The 22,338-nt window shown below is 45.2% G+C and overlaps 2 protein-coding genes across 2 annotated transcripts; both read left to right on the top strand.

The window, feature by feature from the left end:
• Positions 1-291: 291 nt before the first annotated feature.
• PASK (PAS domain containing serine/threonine kinase) lies at positions 292-18,955 on the top strand (the record flags this gene model as incomplete). The annotated part of the gene is made up of 17 exons (XM_084292129.1): positions 292-454; positions 1,949-2,184; positions 3,188-3,358; positions 4,663-4,803; positions 5,284-5,418; positions 6,072-6,365; positions 6,714-6,876; positions 8,336-8,483; positions 9,605-10,902; positions 11,592-11,773; positions 12,848-13,015; positions 13,696-13,821; positions 14,387-14,521; positions 15,667-15,866; positions 17,246-17,379; positions 18,393-18,539; positions 18,744-18,955. The coding sequence occupies 17 exons, from the start codon at positions 292-294 to the stop codon at positions 18,953-18,955; spliced, it is 4,053 nt and encodes a 1,350-aa protein (XP_084148255.1).
• Positions 18,956-20,613: 1,658 nt separating this feature from the next.
• MTERF4 (mitochondrial transcription termination factor 4) lies at positions 20,614-21,914 on the top strand. The gene is made up of 3 exons (XM_084291828.1): positions 20,614-20,978; positions 21,056-21,240; positions 21,330-21,914. Exons 1-3 carry the CDS (start codon positions 20,618-20,620, stop codon positions 21,699-21,701), a joined length of 918 nt encoding a protein of 305 aa, XP_084147954.1. The 5' UTR covers positions 20,614-20,617; the 3' UTR covers positions 21,702-21,914.
• The last annotated feature ends 424 nt before the right edge of the window (positions 21,915-22,338 follow it).

Raw genomic sequence — 22,338 nt, 5'->3', positions numbered from 1 at the left:
CCCTCCTCCTCACGCGCCCGGCGCTCCGCCCGCTCATTCCGCCCGCAGCCCGCTCCGAGGGGCGGCCGCCAGCCTGGCCGGGCCAATTCGGGCCCCTCCCATCCACCGCCGGCACGGGCCCGAGCACCCCTAGCAACGTGCGGCAGGCGCCTAGCACCGGCGCGGCGTTCGAACGGCCCGCCACACGCGCCGCGGCGTCCTATTGGCTGCTGGTCGCGTCGCTCCGCCAGCTCCTTCTCCTATTGGACGGCGGCGCCGCCGCGTCCCGCCCCCCCGCGCCCCGGCCCGGTGATGGCCGCTGAGGCGCGGGGCCCCCCCGGGGGGAGCCGCCCGGCCTCCGCGCCCGGCCTCCGCCTCAGCGCCCCGGGGGGCTCCGCCGGGGGCCGCCCCTGGGCCGGTGGCGGCGGCAGGAGCCGGCTGGGCCGCCTGTGCCGGCGCGGGGCGGCGCTGCCCGGTGAGCGCGGGGCGCTGCGGGACGGGGGAGCCGGCGGGGCGGGGGGGGGGGTGCGGGGCTGAGGCGCTCGTGAGGGGCTGGGAACGGCGCAGGGCCCACACGGGGACACGGGAGTCGTGATCGGCTCCGTATGTCACGGTTTGGGTATGATAAGTGCCGTGTAACGTATGTTTCGTGTCATATTTTATATATGCAGCAGGTTCTGTATAGCATACCCGTTATGTCATATCGTATATATACAACAGGCTCTATATAACGTGCTTTATGCCATATTTTATCTACACAATAGGTTCCATGTAACATATACTTCATGTCATATGTTTTCTATACAGTAGGTTCCATACAGCATACACTTTATGTCATATTTTATATATATGATAGGTTCCATATAACATAAGCTTTATGCCATACTTTATATGTGCAATAGGCTCTATAACATACGCTTTATGTCATATTTTATATATGCAGTAGGTTCTATATAACATGCTTTATGTCATATTTTATATACGCAACAGGCTCTACATAACATACCCTTTATGTCATATTGTCTCTACACAACAGGCTCTATATAACGTACGCTATTACACCCTGTCAGTAAGGGCTTTGCCCTTTGCCCTGTGTCTGGGTACGGCCGCCTCTAGTGTATCGCGGTGAGCACCATCACTGGGGACGTGGTGTACGGACACAGAGATGTGACCTGCCCCTAATGCCTCTGTTGCTGCTGACAGCCCAGCAGTGTTGGGTTGCTGGTGCCGCTTCCCAAGGAAGCATTTTTTCCAGTCAGAACTGTTGAGAATTTTCATGTAGGCACTTGACATGTATAACGTAAAATGGTTCTTCGCCGAGAGGGTGGTCTCTCACTGGGACAGGCTCCCCAGGGATGCAGTCACAGCACCGAGCCTGTCAAAGTTTAAGAAGCGTTTGGGCTGTGCTCTCAGTCATATGGTCTGAATTTTTGGGTAGACCTGTGGGAGCCAGGAGTTGGGCTCGGTGATCCTCGTGGGTCCCTTCCAACTAGGGAGATTTTACGATTCTGTGATTCTGTGGTGGTGTGGGCACAGGTATTTCAGTGTCACTTCTTGTGAGTAGTTAATTAACCAGCTTCTGACTAACTCTGAGCTGTAATTATATGTAATAACACTTTCAATTTTATCTTGAGATAATTCAAACCCTTTTAAACTGTTAACTTAAGCAGAAGAAAAACCTGAGTTGTCTGCTTGAATTATTTGCACACTGGCGATTTTTTTCTAAACTCTGGATGGAGTTTAATAGTTCCAGTGGCTGTGACTCAAAAAGATACGTTTATTATCATTGTTTCTGTTGTCTTTAGTCTTGTTGATTTTATTTTCTTATCATTTCTTAGAGAATACAGAAGAGCGTATTTTGGGATGAAATTACTTGACTCCAGCTAACAACTGTTTTTTTTTATTAATTTCTCTAATACTCCTATAGTAGATTGTTACAACTACAGAGCTGATCTTTCTGTTCTCACAGGGGAGAAATGGAGCTCTTATTGTTTGTCTTCACTGGCAGCTCATAACGTTTGTACCAGCAAAATCAGTAACTCTTGGGCTCAGTTGGACTCTTCCGCTCTCTCCAATTCCATCGGAAGTTCTGCTTCTAACTCCTTCTTGCATGCTCTCGCTGTGGAGGAATCCAGCCAGCACCTCCCGGCTGCTGCACGCAATGCAAACAAGGCCATCTTCACCGTGGATACCAGCACAACGGAGGTATTTGCAGTGGGAACTGCTAAGCTACTCAATGCGTGGCTGATGTAGGCTGTGTGGCACCATACAGGCTAAAATGCCTGCTACCTTACTTGGGTCTGCAAGATATTATCATGTCAGGAAGGCATTTTGTAGTCAGCTCAGGCTCGGTAATTTTGTAAAGACTGACAGAGCGTGTGCTTTCATTGCAGGTTGTAGTTAGCAAATTACACAAGTCAGTGCTGGGAGCACTGATGTCTCGAGTCTTTTTTGCAGACAGAAAAAGGGAATAAAGAAAAGTGCAGCCATGATGTGGCATAAAGGAAGAAAAGAAAAGTAAAATATGCTTCAAGCCTTCTGTCTAGGAAGTACTGACCCTAGGATGGGTTCATGGTAGCATGACATCTCTATCTGCCCAGTAAATACACTTTGTTTTTTTGCACTGGGAGAGATGGATTTTCTCTGTTTCTGTCCCAACAGAAAAACTGATGTAAAATTGAGTGCTAAAAGCCTTTAAGAGCTGTGCCATTTTTAGCTTGAGCTGACACTTTGGGCCTTTCTGTCTTAAAGACATTTAATCCTAACTTGGTCTGTGACAGAGGTCTAAGTATGCCAATGACTCGTGTAATTATTGCTTCCCTTTAGGAGTGGATAAAATTTTGTAGCCTGCCCAGGCTTTGGTTGCAGGTAAACTGTCAAGTTACCTCTAGGGATGTAACTACTGAAACAACATGAGAGGTTGGAGGGGGCAGGTAGCTAAAAGCAAGCAAGAAGCCTAAAAGAAAAGCAATGTCTCAACCACTTTTAACCAAGAAGATACTTGGGCAATGGATGTCTTAGAACAAGAAGCCTTGGTGAATTGATTTCATAGATTTCAGAGTTTGAGAGGACCACCCCGCTTCCACCAAGGGGAACTGACATTATAATACATGAAAGCAACAGCCTGTGGAGGTGATGTTCTATAAATGAAACACAAAGCTTTTATTCTTGTGGTGTTTTGTTTTGTTTTGTTTTTTTCCTCTTCTAGATTCTAGTGGCTAATGACAAAGCCTGCAAGCTGCTTGGGTACAGTAGTCAGGAGCTCATTGGCCAAAAGTTATCCCGCTTCATATCCAAATGCAGCCGAGAGATGTGGGAAGCTGTGGACGAGGAGTCCTTAGAAACTGATGAATGTTCGTCGGTGTTTTCAGGAACTGTGGTATGTGAAACGTTCAACCAAATATTTCCCACCATATATAATATTTGTGGGGCTTAAGGTGTTGGCTTTTTTTTTTTTTTCAGTCTGGTTTCCATACGTACTTAACTGATTGGGCATTTGTCAATTAAGTTATTTGTCAGACTGTTTTGTTTAATTGTTTGCAAATGTGGGTGTTCAGAAGGTAAAATGTGGTTTGGGAGGCACTGATGAGAGCTTGCCAGCTGCCAACATGTATAGTCAGGATGACTTGACCAAATTAGAGCTTCAAGGACACTTGATTTAAAAAAAAAAAAAAATCAATATGGATTGCTTAGCATGGAAAACCTTATTATGGAGAAGTTCCCAGTTGCCTGGTATTTTACAATATTTTTAAATGATCTTTAATTGCGCTGTGCGTTCCATATATTACATGTCAATCAAATACTGGGAAATGTTTGTGACAAAACCCCCTGGGTGGTGCAAAGAGTGGAAGTAATGTTTTGCCTATAAGAGGGCTGTTTTTAAGAGAACTGCATGAGAAGTGTCTTGAAACTCTTTTGCTGCTGTTGAAGCTGTCACTAGAAAACAGTTGGAAGATAAGCTAATTCCTACTGATGGGTTATTTTTGTACTGAAATTGTCGATACCTTAGAGTGTGATCTTCCTGAATCCTCAAGTGAGTATAGCAAAAAAAAATCTTAAGCTTGGTTAGGTAAATCCAGAATTAAAATTAAATGTCTTTATCAGAGACTCTGACTCTGAACTACAGCCAAATGCTCTATAGGCTGCCCTAGAGTCACTGCGTAATTTATAAACCCATTCTGTCAAGATCAGATTAAAAAAGATAAAAGTCTTAGTGTGAACACTGCAGGTTATCAGATAAGTAAGCATTTTCTGATTTGAGAAGAATCTCCCTTAAGAAATGAAGCTGCTGCTTCTGCGGCTGAAAGTAAACTGCATTACTGATGTGGAGTGTTCATCAGCTTTGTGGGGCATCTCTTCGGTAAAGCATCTCTGAAAAGCATTTTTCATGGAAGTAAGGTATGAGATCAACACATTTATTATACCAATGAAAACGCCTTGAGTCTTCCTGAGGCTGGGGAAGAGGAAAGCAAAGCAACAACAGTGAATTATGTGCACTCTTTACCAACTCTATATTAAAGCTATGTTTCTTCCAATAAGAACTAATAAGTTTTCAAGAAAAAAGGGTTTTCCTAACAATGAGGGAGAGGTGTCTTGGCTTAATATCTTATTCTTGTTTGAAATTCTTGCTAAGTAACCGTGGTCTTAGTAAATTCTAACTAGGTCTCTGAATTCTCTGGAAAGGTGGATGTGATAGGCCGTCTCAAACAGAAGATTCCTGTCTCGGTCTGGCTGAGGCGAATAAAAAGCAAGGACAACAAGTGTTGTGTGGTTCTGCTGGAGCCAGTGGAAAGACTTTCAGCCTTCGTTTCCTTCAGGGTTGATGTGAGTGTTTTCCTAATCATCAAATGAGACATCGGTTTGTCACAGTTTGTGGAAGTGAAGTGTCTGAAAACTGGTAGGCTCTGGGGCTCCCAGCACAAGCAGGACATGGAACGAGTCCAGGGGAGGACCGCAAAGACAGGCTGAGGGAGCTGGGGGTGTTGGGCCTGGAGAAGAGAAGGCTCCAGGGAGACCTCCCAGCGGCCTGCCAGGGCCTGAAGGGGCTGCAGGAGAGCGGGGGAGGGACTGTGTCAGGGGTGTAGGGATAGGACAAGGGGGAATGGCTTTAAACTGAAAGAGGGGAGAAGGGTTGAGTTGTGCCTTGTCTGCTTTTACTGAGTTAATTGTAGTTGTGAAGAGGCACCAGAATGAAACCTTCTGCTGTTTGCTTAGTTTGCTTAGATGCTTGCAGAGACTGTTGTTAAAAGATTGTGTGGACTGTGGCTAAAATGTTAAAATAGTCCTGTACATCTTCTTCCCAAGGGAGAGATCACATCATGCGACCTTCTTTTTGCCCATCTCCATGGCTACCCAACGCTGGAAGAAGTAGTTGGGCTCCATATAAAGGATCTGGTTCCATCTGTGCAGATCCCTCTTCTAGGCAAAAAAATTCCAAAGGTATAGTATGAGTGCCAGCCACGTTGTTCTGTACCCTTCTCCCTTGGGTCGTAGGTGCACAGTGCTTTCCCTCTTTATGTAAGAGAAGAAAACCTTTTCAGAGAGAAGCACAAGTCCCATTAAAAAGAGTCTGCTGCTTTATGGAGCTGCTGTCTGGGTATTTTCTAACGAGGAATAAGCCCAAGCCCTGACCTCTTGTGGAGCCTGTCATGGTGAAAGATAATTTCCTCCAATCCATCAGAAGCCTGGCTTTGTAAGAAAACGTTATCTGAGTCAGCTCCTTGATGTTACTCTGAATTCTTCAGCTAATTTCAGACATATTTGTCTGACGAGTAAAAGTCTGAAGAGTATCTGGGTCTTGCAAATGCTATGGAATAGGCAGCTAGACAGTTGAAAGAGGCCTTATTAATGTCTCTTGCTGAGTTTCCTGGTCTTTGTCATCAGGATTTTCATGCAGCAGTTCACCTTTGGGCTCTGAAACCTTAGAAAAACAGACTTTGTTCATTTTGATATTCACAAGATTGGTTTGTTTTTCTTTTTGTGCTCCTTTCTCCTGAGAACTTTGCTATGTTGTTTTATGTGAATACTGAAATAAACCCTAAGCATTTTATTAGGGATTTTCCGTGGTTTTGTTTTGTTTTGCTCTAATTTAGAACCTCAGGATCCAGAGAGCTGTAGGTCGATCCAGAGAGGGTAACACGTTTCCTCTCAGCCTAAAGCTGCAAGTTAGCCTTCTGGAGGAGGACCAAACAGCAGTGCAGAACAACGGTGTTGTACAGACAGAAAAAGAAGACTCTTTCATAGACTATCATTACTCTGCTACAGTTGAAGTGTTATCCACCATCAGTGGCCTTATTACTGTCCAGTCAGATGGAACCATTCATTGCATCAAGGACAGTTTTGCTTTAACGCTGTTTGGCTATGAGAAGAAAGAACTGCTGGGAAAGGTAAGGCAGTGATATTAATCCCCCCCATGAGTGCTGTGTCTGGCAACGTATCCACTGGAGTTGTAAAGTCATTTGTGTGTGTTTCTGCCTGTCACAAAACTGTGTTAATGTGTTGAGCGAGTGGCTTGTGAGATGATACACAAATTCTCTTGCTGTAGCTGTTTTGTAGTGCTGAGGAGCTGGCATGGATTTCAAGTAGTCCAAAGCAATCTGCACACGTGTATGTTCTCCACCAGTGACGTGGATTGGTTTTGCCCAGCTGCCCATGAGAGTCAGGGCCGCTATCACTGCTAGGATTTGCCCCCAGTCTGTCGGAGTCAGCTTAGCAGGTTGCATTCTGTGTTTTAGAACATAACGTTCCTGATCCCTGGTTTCTATAACAACATGGAAAGAAGCAATGACTGTTCCTTGCCATTACCTCCTCTTGACGACTCTGTGGGGACAGAGAGTGAGTGCTTCTTTGAAGATGTTACTGCCTGCCATACAACTGGTTCTAGCTGCTATAACAAAGGTAAAGCAAAGAGAAGAGATTTTGCTACAGAAATGGGATGTGCTTTGTAAAAGCCATGGACTGCTACGCAGTTGTTAAATGGGATTTCCACTGTAACCTAAGGTGAACAGAATTGTTCATGTACGGTTGTGCTCCTCTCTGTTGCTAAGATGAAACTTATTATCCAAGTCAGAAATTACACTGTTAATAGAGAACGCTTTGTACTTACTGAACACTTCTTTCCCTTTCTCCCCTGCTAGGATCCTCAAATATCTTGAGATTTATAGAATTTAGCTTTTGTGACATTGCGATAGATGTGCAGATACTTAGGACTAATATTTTAAAGAAAATTCTGACAATCTTATGTATTGGCTCATGTTGCTGGCTAATATTCAGTGTTGCGTTGCTGTGTTGTTTCAATTAGGAGGCATCGCATGCTCTGGTGCAGCTTGTTGTATTTACAAATAAATTATCAAAATTTTATTTCTCTGAACACAATAAACAGAAGCAAGGAAGCTCCATGTGTCCAAATCTGATCTTCCAGCTAACTCTGCCCAAAACAGAGAACACCAGAAAGTGCATACTTTCATCTGTATCACAAGATGTCTGTTAAAAAATCATAGGAGACAGAAAAACATTTTCCTGTTTGCATTTTTATTTTCCTTTGCTTAGAAATGCACAGCTGCATCAGAACCAATGCACAGCTGCTACTGGATAAAAGGAGAGTTAGTAGACTGTGCAATTTCTTAAGTAATTTTTTTTTTTGTGGAGTGGTGCCTCTAATCTAGAAGTAATTCAGCTCTTCGGTGAGGAAACAATTTTTGTACTCAGCCTTTACTAAATGGAGTGATTGTTCTAGTTTCTAATCTAGATTTGTTCACTTGTTACCTTTTGCAGCATCAACACCTGATTCATCTTGCAAGCTCGTGTTCTTCCCTTTTGATCTTTTTTCGCTCACTTGCTCAGGAAGTTCTTATCTTATTCTTTGTCTTAACCATGTTTGGACTATACGCTCTTTCTTTTTCATCCTGCAATTTCAGTGAGTTATAAAACTTTCCATTTTAAGTGTCTGGGGTGGGGAGCATATGTGTATTCGGGGCTCTCTTGCTGCTGTTTGTATGAAAGCCTTATTTCCAGTCTCTGTATAGTCATTTGCCTTCTTAGGTCTCTGAATTTCAACCCAAGTAGCTAATCCAGAAGGTTAATACCTGTCCAAAAGCTTTGATAGGAAAGTAAATTTTAGCTGCCCTGAAATATTTAGATTGCTGCATTGAATTTTTCAAGCCAAAGTAGAGTGGAGTGCTTGTATTTGGACCACTTTGCCTTAATCAAGTCTTTCATACTCATACAAGACAGACCAGTGCAGTTCCTAGGTTATTTTTAATCACTATGGACACTGAAGGATAAACATAAAAGGTTAAATTATTGTGGTCTTATTTTTTGTTTGGTACAGGCAGCAGCTTTGTGGCTGCATCTTTAGCCAGCCCTCTGTCAAGAGATGAAGAGAAGAAATTAGAAAGAGGTCACAAAGAAGACAGATTACTTCATGGGGAGACTAAACAAAAGAATGGGAGCGGTTTCGCATCTACTCCCTCATCTCCTGAAGTGGCATCCATGTCCTCTGATAGGTAGGCCTTCTATGAACCACAACCTCACTTTGAAAAATGAAAACCTGTGGTGGCAATCACAAGGAAAAAATGTTTTTCACCTCTGATATTTGTGGAAGGCGTAACAAGAGCCTCCTGCACCCATCTCTCTTTAGAATCTGAGTGCTATTTGCAGGACTGATTGAGCTTTGCCTACCTTAGATTTTTACTGAGATCCATACAACTTCGAGTTACGGGTGTTTCATCTCTAATGGGTACCAAATGTTTCACCCAGGCTGGGGAAGTTACTTAGGCCCTATCTTAATAGATAAGAAACAGTGAATGTTTATTTCCTTCCTTGGTATCCACTAGCTGGTATTGCACTGAAGCCAGGTTACCTGGAATGGAGGTCAGTGTGACCATCATTAAGACAGCTTATTCTGTTAGTAGAGTCCTGCATCTTTCTTTTTTTTTCTTTTTTTTTTTTTCTGTAACAAAATTAGAAATGCTGCACAAGAACCTATATGATGCACACATTTTAGCTTAAGTAAAACTTTAAACATTCCACACTAACGATTCCAACTCTCAGAAAATGTTTGCTGCCTTTTTTAATGTACAGACTACTACAGCACAGTTCTTGTCATTTTCTAAACAGACTCATAGTCTGTTTTTCCTTTATATATCTGTATTGTACTTGGATTGTAGCTGCTTTACTACATGGACTATTTTTCTATTCTGCATTTTTACTGATAGAAATGTTCATAAAATACTTTGTGTTGTGGGCTTCAATTAACTGTAGTTAAAACAATAGCTGGAAGCATAACAGAGATCTTGTGTTCTCAGGACTGGAAGTGTTCTGCCATGTGTATTGGCTTTTTGTTGTGGTAAATGGTCTATGAAATGTAGTTCGAAATTAAGCTAGAGAAGGAAATAATCCATAAGGAAAGACTGCCATTCAAGTGTACCTGCTCTGGTGAAGATGGAATTTTTTACGATTGTGGGTGCTTGTATCAAGACTTTGCTGCCTTTTTCTTTTAAAATAATAAAATGATTGGGGCATGTTTTAAATAATGAACATAGTAACAGAAGAATGAGTAGGATACAGGTGACTTTTCTCATTCTTTTGTCATCAGGGTATCACTAATAACTTTGAATCCTTGCAGTGAAGACAGCATTGTCGCTGACAGTCCGTCAGCCCGCTGTGAAGAGCCTTCTCCTGAAACCTGGCCTGACAGAATCAGAGCAGTGGAACAATGCAGAGTGGTGGAAAAAGCAGGATTGTATAATTCTCAGAAAATATGCCATTCGAGGGTCTCTCCCACGTCATCTGCTTCAGAACAGTCGGATTCAGGTCAGAACACAAAGACTCCAGTAAGAAGCAGCCACAGTGCAGCATCCGGCGCCTCTGAGACTGGAAATGCTGGTGAGAGTGGTATTTTACCTTGTCCATTACAAGTTGATCATCAGGACCTAAAGGAATTAAATTGTCAGCAGGTCTCTAGGTTACCATACGCAATGCTGGAGGATCAGCACTCCACCGATGCTCAGGGAAAATCTTCCTCAGCAAATGTCAGCTCGTCTACTGTTTCTTACAGCCCAGAAGATGAGCTAGATACTGCATCCCATGGCGTGGACAAGCCTTCCAGTTTTGCTTGTAACTCATCCAGAACACCAAAAATAAATGAGCTTTGGTCTGGGACAACATCAGACTTTCAAAGCCATGAGGCTAGAGGACAGTTGTCAAAAACAAGCTTGATATGTGATGCAAAACTTTCTAATGTTGATCACCCTGTCATTGAAAGCTGCCTGCTAAATGATGCTTTGTCATTTTCCTTTGCAAATGGAAGAAATAGTATCCATGATGTTCACTCAGGAAATGAAATGGGTTGCACTGCTTCTGCATTGGGAGTTGCCACAAAACACGAAGATGTTAAAGAATCAGATGCTGAGCTGAGCTGTATTCGCTCTGGTCTTGAGGAGCTCGATCTGAATATTGGTGTCAAGGGAAACTCAGCCAATTGTTTAGGTGCTACTGCAGATCCTGGGGTGTCTTCCTCTAATGCACTGGGCTCAGCTGTAGGCAATATGCTAACTCAGAACAGCGCTTTTTCAACTGGGCATGAAAAGCAGCTATTGAATGGTGTTGGCGTAGAAGATGGTTCCGGGTGGCTGGCCTACCTACAACATTTGGAAAACTCTGAAGGATCCTCCGAAGTATTTCTTGATAAATCTGAAACTTCTGTGGAGACTGTGGGGGATAACATCAACAGAAACCCACTGAAAAGTGAAGGAGATCCTGAAGAAGACTGTCTATCAGATGGGCAGGAAAATACAGAGATAAAAGTAACATCTACCCCTGTGAAACAAGAAGGAAGACTGAATCCAGCACCTCCTCTGAATGCAGAGATTCTGGAAGGCAGCTACACTGGGAATTGCTGTCACAGAGATGGTTCACAGTTAAGTAAGTTAAACCTATTTCCCCCCTTCCCAGAACTCTTACTGGGGCACTGTTCTTCACCCATGTTTTTGCAGAAGGCAGGTAGTTCTGGGTTAGAGGCTCACAGTGGAGAAGGAAGGAAGGAAGCTCTAGCATCTAGAAAGAAAACCAGGATTTAATTCTATGCAAAGGGCATTGGAACAGCAGGTGGTAAAAATGTAAAGTTACTAAGAAATTAATGCAGATTGAATAGTCAGAAATATTCTTAAAACACAATTAAAAGATTTGAAACTGATAACTGTTCCTGAACAGCAAATCCAACCTCCATTGTAAAACTTGCATTAAAATTGTAAAACTGGATGTTTCGCTCACTCCTTCAAGCTGGACTCTGTAGCTACTTGTATAAAATCCCAGGTTTTATGCCATTTTGAATAATAATGTGAAATTAACAGTCCTAGTTGTACACTGACTAAAATTTCTGCCAAGGGGGGAGATGGGACACTGTGGCAGTAACCTCCAGGTATCTTTAGAAGAGCTGTGCTTCTGTCAGCCACCCTCAGATGAATCTTTCCAGTGTAGGTGTTCCCCCAAGACGTAATGAAGAAACTGCAGGAACTCTCTTCAAGAACTCAGGGTTTCATCCTAAGCTAACTGTGGTTTCATTACACTTATGCTTGATTCCACCATTTTAACTTCCTGACCTGTTTCCACAGGTATACTCTTTGAAGTAAAACGTGTAGAACTGCAGGACCCTGCCATGCTTTTCTGTGTCTGGGTGGTGAAAGACCTTCTACAGAGCCAGAAAGAAGCAGCAGCAAAGACTCAGCTTTTGCTCTCCAGCCTAGCAAGCTCTACCCAGTCCACTGCAGATCTTTCAACGCACAGCCTTGGAGAAGTAAGAAACTCCACTGCTATATAATGCTGAGCTGAATATAAAGCTGAGAAGTTTCTCCACTTACAACATGCCATGAGGCTGGGGCAGGGGGTACTGCTGTTTCCTGGTTTTCCTATTTCTATATCAGAAGAAGTATTTCATTGCTCTAAAACCAACAAATGACTGTTGTAACATTTCTGGTAGTGTGTGTTTGGCTTAGTGTAATTAGCTTTCCCAGGTTTGCTATTCAAGTTAACTTGAGTAGTAAAAGCATCTGATTTTAAATTTGTTCTTAGGCTGGTGTAAGTATATCTACAGTGGAGGTTTATACCAGTGTGGTAAAGCTATTTTTTAAATGACTGTAGTCACACTGGCATCAATGCCATAGCATTATTAAGAAAGGGAATACTAAGCTGAAAGCTTTCATTTACTGACTTGTGTCAACAAGAGGAAACTGCATTTTGTTTAGCTCCCTCTGGAGATGTTGCAGTCTGCATGGTGTACAGAAAGCTAACACCACATAGCTGAACAGTAGGTGTGCACCAGTGCTGTGTATCCTGAAAGCACAACGGCTCATGCCTGCTTTTTAGTAGTAGTGGGATGGAAAGCTGACAGTACTTTGACCAGGGCCATAGCAGAAAACAATATCTTTGATCACTTGACATAGGTAATTATAGATCCCTGGAATAAATATATGCATTCATTAAGTGTTTACATAGCTGGATTTTATGATTATTTTATTTAGATATATGTATAGTGCTGATAGATCCAAACTGTGTGCAGCTCCCAGGAGCTGAATGTTTATTGAAATGTAAAGTGCACAGAGAATTTTGTACAAGTTTCTCAAATGCATATTCTTTTTTTTCTTTACCTTTCACTGCATTAAGCAGTATCAACAGCTGCTGAGAGCAGACTGCTGAATTAACTTGTCGTCTAAGATGATGGTTATATCAACGTACAGTTCTTGCTATTAAAAACAAAGATGCCAAAGATGCTCCTTTTAGCTGATTTTGTAGAAGTGTAGTTTCTTTTCAGTATTTCCTTTACCTTTCATTTTCTTGCTAACTTTTTCTTTTTTTTTCAATCTGTGCCTAGGCCATCAGATCAACTTCGCTGTTTGAGAATTCCCGAAGAGCTGAAGAGCTTGAAAGATTGAGGGCGTGTGAGGGAGAATATGCAAAAAAATACGACACTCTCAGTCTTATAGGCAAAGGATCTTTTGGCTTTGTCTGGACTGCCAGGGACAAGAAGGATCACCAGGAGGTTAAATATTTCTTTCACGTATCATTGCAGTAAATATTCTAGGATCAAAACTGAAAGGCTAGAGCGTCCATATAAAGTCAATACTATACCACTAAAAGATGCTCTTTGATAGGTCAGGGCTTTCCTTCATTTTTGATGGGAATCTGAGATCACTGACCTTATGGAAACAGGACAGCAACATGTTTGCATTGATATAAGGTGTAAACTGTTACCTGAGGCAGCAGGCACAAAATGAGACTGACTATGTAGCAATGTTAACCCGTTGAAAGAAGTATACTTTAGGATTAAGAGAACTACAGACCTTAATCTTAACGTTGCTACAGTGAATGGCACACTCCAAAGTTTATCGTGCCACAACTCAGGAACGTGGTTACTTCACTGTGGAATAGATATGTTGAGGTTATGGGACCCTCTTTACCAGAAGTATTTTGGGTAAATTTGATTTTATCAGTAGTAAAAGGAAAAAGAACAATAAATACCTTCCATTTCTGCGGATCATTTGGTATCTAGGAGTAAATTAGTTTAAAGATGTTTATAGATGTTATAAGCAAAGCAATGTGTATCAGATTACTTCTGTCCTTTGAGCTATATGATTCATGAACATTTTTCTTGTAAATTGACTTGCCAAACACTTAAAGCCCTGCTCTTGTAGGCAATGCTGAAATGCTTTGTCTGCTTAGGTTGTTGTGAAGTTCATCTGGAAGGAGAGAGTGCTTGAAGACTGCTGGGTAGATGATCCTGACGTGGGGAGAGTTACTCAAGAAATCTCAATCCTGTTGAAGCTGCAGCACCCCAGTATCATTAAGGTACAGTAACTCAGAGTAAATGCAGTTTGAACTGGATCACGTGTCTACTTTGAACCCTTGGAGCCTTGTGCCTCTTCTTCAGGAGTGAGGAAGTGCTGTCTGATAAAGATACCTTTCTGGAAAGAACAATCGTGCTTTATTTGGGAGGGTTTGTCGCTTGCTGTTATACGCTTGTGCCACAAACAATTTATGTAAGCACAGATCCAGAGGTGTGCATCTAGCAGAAAGAAAGTCTGTACATTAATTCTGGATGCATATCTTGGCAGTGGATGTACGACATCACAACTGAACGTGTACTAGTTTGATAAATAATTTGGATACATCTTGATTCCTGTTGTTTGTTGTTTTTTGTTTCTTTGTTTTCTGGAGGATAATTGCTCTAGATTTTTAGTTCTGGTCTCTTCTCAAAAAGCATTTGTACTCAGCAAAGACTTCAAAGGTTATAGTGTACTTTGATTAAATCTCCAAGGGGAAAGTAGCATTTGTTTAATTCAAATAAATAATAATAATAATACGAGTTTGAGGATGAAGTACATGATAAAAAAGAATAGTCTGTTATTTATAGGTGCTGGATGTGTTGGAAAATGAACACTTCTTCCAGCTGGTGATGGAGAAGCATGGATCTGGTCTGGATCTCTTTACATTCATTGATAATCAGCCTGATTTGGATGAGCCATTAGCAAGCTATCTATTCAGGCAGGTGAGTGCTGGGAACATACAATTGCTACATGCTGGTAAAATGTGGTTAGTATAAGATCCGGGATGCTATTTCTCTGGGAAGGACTGGCTAATCAGCAGGCATGGCTATATTCCCCCAGTCATACTCACTACTGGCAGAGCTTCTCTACCTTATTCTGCAGGGCTGATGTCTCGCTAACAGAAATGCTACCCACCCACAGAAACCTTTTCAAGGTTTAGGTAGAAATGTGTCACAAGTGTTTACAAGAAATGTGTCACAAAGTAGTGGACCGTACTTCCTATTAGGGCTTCCTACAGAGATTGCTCACCTCTTGGCTGTGGCTGTAGCAGCATTCGAGCCCATTTGTGTGGCAGCTGCTCCTCTGGGGGAGGAGGAAGGTGCCCAGAAGTTGCCCCAAGCCTCACTAAAAGCCGTGCTCTCACTTAGATCAGTGCTTGTTTTAGAATGGCAATGGGTGTAAAGGGCCGATCAGCCTCTTCCCTAAGCCACCCTTGAGTTTATGGGGATGCTTTGTTACTTCAGCCCTGTACAGTATTTCTCTGCAGAGGGAGCTTTGTGTTATAAATAGATGCTTTTCTCCCTTAACTATCTTCTCTTCTCGCTCAGATATATTGTGGTAGGGATCGAGATTGTCTCCAAGGTGATATAATTCTGATGCTGTTCTTAATTATAGCACTGTAGCATGAATCGTGCAGCAAGAAAAATGGAGTGAGTATATTATTTATACCAAACTTCACTCTTAAGTGCTTTGTCATCCTGCAGCATTGGAGGCACGCAGTAACATCCTTTTGGAGGAATCAAAGGGCCATCCAGATGAAGCTGGGATAAAAATAAAGTAACCTGCAGCATTGTAACAATAAGCTCTGATGCTTCTAACCAAAGCACACCACGCCATCTTCCTGCACATCTGTGAGAGGAAAGCATGCAATTGCTTTTCTAATTCTCTCTGTCGAGAGCATTGTAATACCCGCTGCAGCAATGCACACAGGCATTCCTGAATTTGTGTGCAGTTACCAAAATTGGGATCTACATCTTATTAATACAGTGTCAAAGCAACTTAAATTATGGCTGTTGTAACTCCCTGGTGCCGTGTGTGTTATCCAGGACATCTTGAATTAACACCTCGTTCTCCCCTCCTCTTTCAGATTGTGTCAGCTGTTGGGTATCTCCACTGTAGGAACATCCTTCACAGAGATATCAAGGATGAAAACATTGTCATTGCAGAAGATTTCACAGTTAAATTAGTGGACTTTGGTTCGGCTGCCTACCTGGAACCCGGCAAGCTGTTTTACACCTTCTGTGGGACAATTGAATACTGCTCACCAGAAGTGCTGTCCGGCCAAGCGTACGTCACCCTATGCAAAATCACTTTTGTGTCCATCACACCAGAAAATGTGTGTGCAAGCTGCTTTGCCATTGATGCACTGCTACAGTATCTAACCACAGAAAGCTGATGTGAGATTTAGGGCACTGCAGTGAGGGAAATTATTTTCAAAGGCTTCAATACATACAAAGCTGTTTCTGACTAAACCTGTTGACAGGCTTTCTTATTCTGGTCAGATGTTTGCAAGCCCTTATGCTGATGTCTGTCCTGCTGCAGAGAGCTGTTCAAGACCAAGTCTACAGCTGTCATCTCCAGCCTGGTGTACGTGTCTGCATGCGCTGTGTTGTGACTTGAATGTGTCCTTTTTCCTTAGTCTCTCATAATACATATGTCAATTTGCTAACCTCTTCCTACCTGTCTCTCTACTAAAAGTTGCTCTTGTAGACAGGTTTTATAAGCAAGCATTCATGTATAGCATCTGTCCCTTGCCATGTCAGCCTTTTTTGTACTTCCCTCACTTTCATTTTCTGTTCCCCTCTTTCTACTTCTGTGTATTGATTTTTGCAGTTTGATCATGGTTCATCTCCCCCTTCATTTTTGTGCCCCTCTGGACTTGAGGATTCTTCCCTTACAGCTTGTCTTGCTGCTGTCTTGGATGTGCTGCCCAAATCCTAGCTGTCTTTTCCCTGCTCTCTCCTTCTATGAATGCTCTTTACCTGCAGGCTGACAGTTTCACTCTCACTCCCGGAGGGAAGCCATCCCAGGGAGGTAAACGTTAACTGTACCTGCGAGTACCTTACCTTGCTCTTGTTTTTTCACAACTTTTTTAATGCATCCTTCAGGCAGCCCCCCTTAATGAGTGGCAGAAAGCCATGCAAGGAGGGAAGGAAATTCCTGCTGGGAACTAGGCGGGAGATGGAGCCACATTGCCCTGGGAATTCAGCCTGCTGCTCTGAGGAGAAACTGTCCCTTCTTCTCAGTTGGAATCTAGATAACATTTATTTCAGAATAACTTTTGGCTTGGAAATGGATTGGAGGGGGCAAAGGGGATTCCAATTAAGTGTCTGATTTTCTGTTTAAAGATTTAATTGATGGTTTGGGCTTATCATAAAGAAGGAGGAGACTTAAGTTCTGTTGTCACCAGCTTACTTATGTAAGAAGTCTCAGTGCCTATTATACATATTCATCAACAGAAATTGGTTGGCAGTTCTTTAGTTATTTTTCTTTCACGGAGAAGGACAGTACAGATTTCTCAAAAACATGAGAATTCTCACAAACTTCCTCTGTTAAGACAAAAATTGGAAATGAGGGCTATCAACCAGCTTTTTTTTTTCCCCTTACCTTCCTTAGCATACAATTATGTATTTGCAGTTTATGCAAGTTTGGGTATCTCTGCACAGGTATCACGGCCCTGAGTTGGAGATGTGGTCACTTGGTGTCACCCTTTATACCCTAATATTTGGAGAGAATCCCTTCTGTGAGCTGGAGGAGGCCATGGCAGCTGTCCTGAATCCTCCTCGGCTTGTGTCAAAAGGTAATTTTTTCCAATTTACTTTTCTGAATGAGCAGATCTCTCAGGAAAGTATGAGCAGTACTTATTCCCCAGGAAGAAGGGAAAAACTGGAAAAATAGTGCCAAATGTTCTCTATAATGATTTAAGAAGCTGTTCACTGAAGCAGAGGTATCCTTTTCAGATCAGTTCTGCAGTTCTTTATGCCTACATTGCAGCTATCTGCCGTATGATTTATTAGTTTCAAATTCCAGTCTTCCCACTTAATCCCAACTTCCCACTTCCCACTTGATGATTCAAGCTATCGGCTTGTCAAACTTCAGTGAGGTTTATACCTGAGAAAACTGGAACAATACTTGGTGGGAGGGTTGGCTCTAGTAGGTAAGTTTAAGATCGTTAATGGCACTCGTGCAGCTCCAATGCAAGTTTTATCTCACTTGAACTAATCACCAACCAATAACGTGTCGCTTTGGGGATGTTTGATAATCTGTTAATTTATAATTTCTGAATGAATTGTATGGCTTGACCTCACAGGAAAAATACATTGGCTTTGCTTTCATTTGGAGCTGTAGAAAAATAGTTGCATGTCAGTCTGTCAGTCTTCTTCAAGTTCTCTGTGGTCCTAGGAGCACTGTGGTTATAAGGCTTCAGCAGTGATGCAATTGAAGGGTAAATTCTTGAAGCTTTCCCTGAACCCTGAGTGCACCTTTAATCACAGATGAAACATGGGATGGCTGCAGGACAAGACTGGGCTTGGAAACAGGGTTGGCTCTGTAGCATGTCTCTACGTCTGTCCTCCTCAGTGCCATAACTCCTCTCGTGGTTTCTTGTTTTCACAACCCAGAAATCTCAGATCATTCTCAGAGCCGAGCTCATGTAAGTAGTTGTGAATGAAACTGAGACAGCAGGATAATACAAGGGATTAACAGGGAGGATTTGTTACTGAGATCTGCATTCTTTGAATACAAATCATATTGCATTCTCAGCATACCTAAAATATTGACTGCACTGTTTGTCTCGCTGCTGCCTCTCCCCAGATCTCATGAATCTGATCGCTGGGCTTTTGCATCCTGTTCCGGAGCAGCGCATGACTCTAGCTGTGTTAGTAGAGGATCCTTGGCTGAAGCAGCCTGTCAACCTGGGTAATTATACCTGGGAAGAGGTATACTTCTCTGCTGAGGCAGGTAAGATGTTGTTTTGAAGGCTTTTTCCCCCACTGGGGGCCTACTGAGCAGGCAGGGAGGATTTATAGGAAAAGGCTTGGCTGTGGTTAGTCAGATAGTTCTTGCTAGAAGACCGTCTTATATCCAAGTAAGCTTACTTTGAACGTAGGCCTGTTGACCAGTGGAACCTGTGGTTTGTTCTTCACTGTTTATCTTTCTCTCTAGAAAGCAGTCGATTGAGAAATGGTTCTGGCGAGTGCATGCAAGGAGACAGACTTCCAGCTCCTTGCTTGGAGTGTGAGCCGTGCTTGAGTGCATCCAACTGTGTACGTGCAGATCCCCACTGGGAAGGAGCAGCGGCTGCGGAGTGCCACAGCTTGGGCCTGGGGCATCGCTGCAGTCTGTCTCTGCAGAAGCCCCTGCCTGTGGAACGGTAGCTCCCTTGCTGCAGTGCATATGCTGTCACTCAGGAGGCAATGGGAATTAATTTTAAGCACTTCTTTCTTGGAGAAAGATGATCCCTCACATAAAAATTGAACTTCTTGAGAAATCCTGAGAGCAATAGCTGGGATTTGCTATGAGAGAGGCTTGTGCCATGAACCACCTTCTGTAGTCTGATGGAGCAGTCCTTGACATCCAGATGACTTTTCTTGTGCAGACTGTGGAAGGCAGGAGCTGTTGGTCTTACCCCAGTCCCTTTTGTTCTTCACCAGAAGTGGTTAGATGCACGCAAAGCACGCTTGCTGCAAATACTTGCATTTACATTGGCAAATTACTCAGCAGTGAGTTCTGATCACCTGTTACACTGACTTTTGAAGTATACCATAGTCCAAGATCTGGCCTTGGTTTTGCTTTTTGCCTCACTGAGGAGCTGTCAGCACTCTGCTGGAACAGAGACATCCTGAAAGGATCTTGCACAGTCAGTGGGGAATTCGATATCAAGCCCAGGCAGTGCTGAGGCTGCTGGAAAGGAGCATTTCTGCGGTGGTACAGAGCTGCTAACAGGCAGAAGTGCTTGCCCTGGGGCTGTTACTGGTGCTGTGAGGGGAGTGCTGAGGCAAGAAAAGCTTCTAGTTAATAAATGTTTGTACATAGGCTGGGCTTTAAAGCAGTAAGAGAAAGATGTTGCTTGTTTTGTTTATATCTCAGAATATATTTTTATTGGCTACTTTTACTTTTTATATGTAGTTTGACTTTCTGAATAATGAATGAATAAACATCCTAGTTTTGTTGGTTGATTGCCATCTGGGTGTTGTTTGGAGTTTGCTCTGCTTGGACGGTCACAAGTCCATGGGGCCAGATGGGATCCACCCGAGGGTGCTGAGGGAGTTGGCAGATGGCTGGGCTGCTTTCCATTGTCTATCAGTGGTCTTGGTCATCCAGAGAGGTCCTGGATGACTGCAGGCTTGCTAATGTGATGCCCATCTATAAGAAGGGTTGTAAGGAGGACCTGGGGAACTACAGGTCTGTCAGCCTGACCTCGGTGCCAGGAGAGGTGATGGAACAGGTCACCTTGAATGCAATCACACTCAGCTGGGTTCAGCTCTGGGTCCCTCACTGCCAGAAGGATATCGAGGCCCTGCAGCATGTCCAGAGCAGGGCTATGGAGCTGGGGAAGGGCCTGGGACACAAGTGCTGTGAGGAGCAGCTGAGGGAGCTGGGGGGGGTTGGTCTGGAGAAGGGGAGGCTCAGGGGAGACCTCATTGCTCTCTGCAACTGCCTGAAAGGAAGCTGTGGGGAGCTGGGGGTCGGCCTCTTCTCACAGGTAACCAGTGATAGGACCTGGGAATGGCCTCGAGTTGTGCCAGGGGAGGTTCAGGTTGAAATGAGGAGACATTTCTGCTCAGAAAGAGCAGTCAGGCACTGGGACGGGTTGCCCAGGGAGGTGGTGGAGTCCCCGTCCCTGGGGGTGCTCAAGGAGAGGTTGGACGTGGTGCTTGGGGACAGGGTTCGGTGGTGACAGTGGCGGTGGGGTGCTCCTGGAGGGCTCCCAACCCTAACCCTTGTCACAGAAGGCGCCACAACCCCCCCGGGCCCGGCCCCGCGGCTCCTCCTCTCCCGGCCGTGCGGCTGCGCGTGGCCGCGGCTCCTCCCGGGCCATGGCGGGGCGCTTGCTGCGTGCGGCCGGCGGGGCCCGCGCCCTGCTCGCCGCCTCCGTGCCCGGCCCGTGCCCGCGCCGCGGCTGCGCCTCGGAGGAGGCGGCGGCGGGGCCGGAGAGGGAGGCGGAGGCGCTGCTGCTGGCCATGGGCTTCAGCCAGGCGCAGGCCCGGCGGCTCCGCGGGCTGGAGCCCCGGTTGGGCCCGCGGCGGGCGGCGGCGGCGCTGGAGCAGCTGCTGCTGCTGGGGCTGAGCGCTGAGGCGGCGCTGGGGCTGCTGGAGCGGAGCCCGGAGCTGCTGCGGGCGGCCGAGGGGCGGCTGAAGGAGCGCGCCGAGTACCTGAGGCGCCTGGGGCTCGGCGGAGGTAGCGGGGGCAAAAGGGGGTAAAACGGGGCAAAAGGGGGGCTCGGCGCGACGCCCGCTTCAGCCCCGTACCCGCAGGGCACCTGCAGCGGGCGGCCGGGCGCTGCCCCCAGGTCTTCACCTTGCCCCGGCGGAGGATGGAGGCGGCGGTGCGGGTGCTGCGGGAGAAATGCCTCTTCACGGCCGAGCAGCTGACGGAGGTGCTGCAGAGCTGCCCCGGGGTGCTGCTGGAGGAGCCCGGCAGCCTCCAGTACCACTTCCAGGTGAGTGGGTCAGGGTGGGAGCTGTGGGCACAGCACGGCTACCGCACAGCACCAGGGCCGGGTGTTGATGCCCCTCATCCCGCTCGCAGTACGCGTACTTCAGGATGGGGGTCCGCCAGAAGGAGATGGTCAAGGCCCGTCTTTTCCGAACGCCCTTCACTGAGCTGAGGACCCGGCACATCTTCCTGGAGCGCCGCGGCCTCTACCACACCCCTGTCAAGGGCCAGACCCAAACCAACAACCCCAAACTGAAGGAGGTCCTTCACCTCCCCGAAAAAGAGTTTGTGGTCAACCTGGCCCGCGCCACCCTGGAGGAGTACGAGGTCTTCAAGAAGCTGCTGGCTCGAGAGGAGGAAGAGGAGGCGAAGGAAGAGGAAGAGGAGGAAGAAGAAGAAGATGAGGACAGGGATACAGAGTATATAGACGGAGATAAGGGCTGGGATGACGGTAGAAGAGCGTGACCGTGAGTATGGGAGGCTCCCTGGGGTCTCCCAGCCCTACCACCCACAGCACAGGTGTGAGCCACAGCGGCTGTGGGATCCTGCCAGGCTCTGCGTGCAAGGCAGCAGTAAATCCCACATATCACAACGCAACGCTGACCCTTTGTCTTCCTCATTGACCAGGTGCTTTAGAAAATATCCAGTTTCTATCAAGTGTTTTTATTAAAAACAAAACAAAACCAAAATAACTAATTTATTTCAAAGACAAGGTTAAATCCTTTTGGCTGTTACATACTGTACTGGATGGGGGGAGGCTGCGCTTTGCATCACTGCAGGGAGGATCCTTGGGCTGCTCCCCTCGCAGCTGGTGGCAGGGGAGCAAACACTGACCATAGCCCCAGAGTGAAGAGAAGGCTCTGGCCCCACATCCTTGGGGCTGGCACAGGCTGCTCTGGTGTTCTCACTTGCAGGTAAGGGGCAGCTTTTCCTCCCACACCAGGGATGTCCGGGACTCCTGCGCTCGCCCCACCACATCCCAGGAGCACAGATCCAGGGAGCAGGATCAGGCAGCCTCAGCAAAAAAAAATTAGGGTGCTCTCTCTCTCTGTGAATCTGATTCTCTGGGAGCAGAAGAGCCGGCCCCAGTGCTGGTGGAAGC

Source organism: Netta rufina (assembly GCF_964035555.1).
Source record: "Netta rufina genome assembly, chromosome: 9".
In the NCBI taxonomy this organism is placed as follows: Eukaryota; Metazoa; Chordata; class Aves; order Anseriformes; family Anatidae; genus Netta; species Netta rufina.
This window is presented reverse-complemented; position numbering and strand designations above follow the sequence as displayed.

Excerpts from the sequence above, each read along its gene's own strand:
- MTERF4 (XM_084291828.1), top strand. The coding sequence starts at position 20,618 with ATGGCGGGGCGCTTGCTGCGTGCGGCCGGCGGGGCCCGCGCCCTGCTC. Across the intron at positions 20,979-21,055 it reads GCGCCTGGGGCTCGGCGGAG|GGCACCTGCAGCGGGCGGCC; the intron begins GTAGCGGGGGCA and ends CCGTACCCGCAG. Across the intron at positions 21,241-21,329 it reads GCCTCCAGTACCACTTCCAG|TACGCGTACTTCAGGATGGG; the intron begins GTGAGTGGGTCA and ends TCCCGCTCGCAG.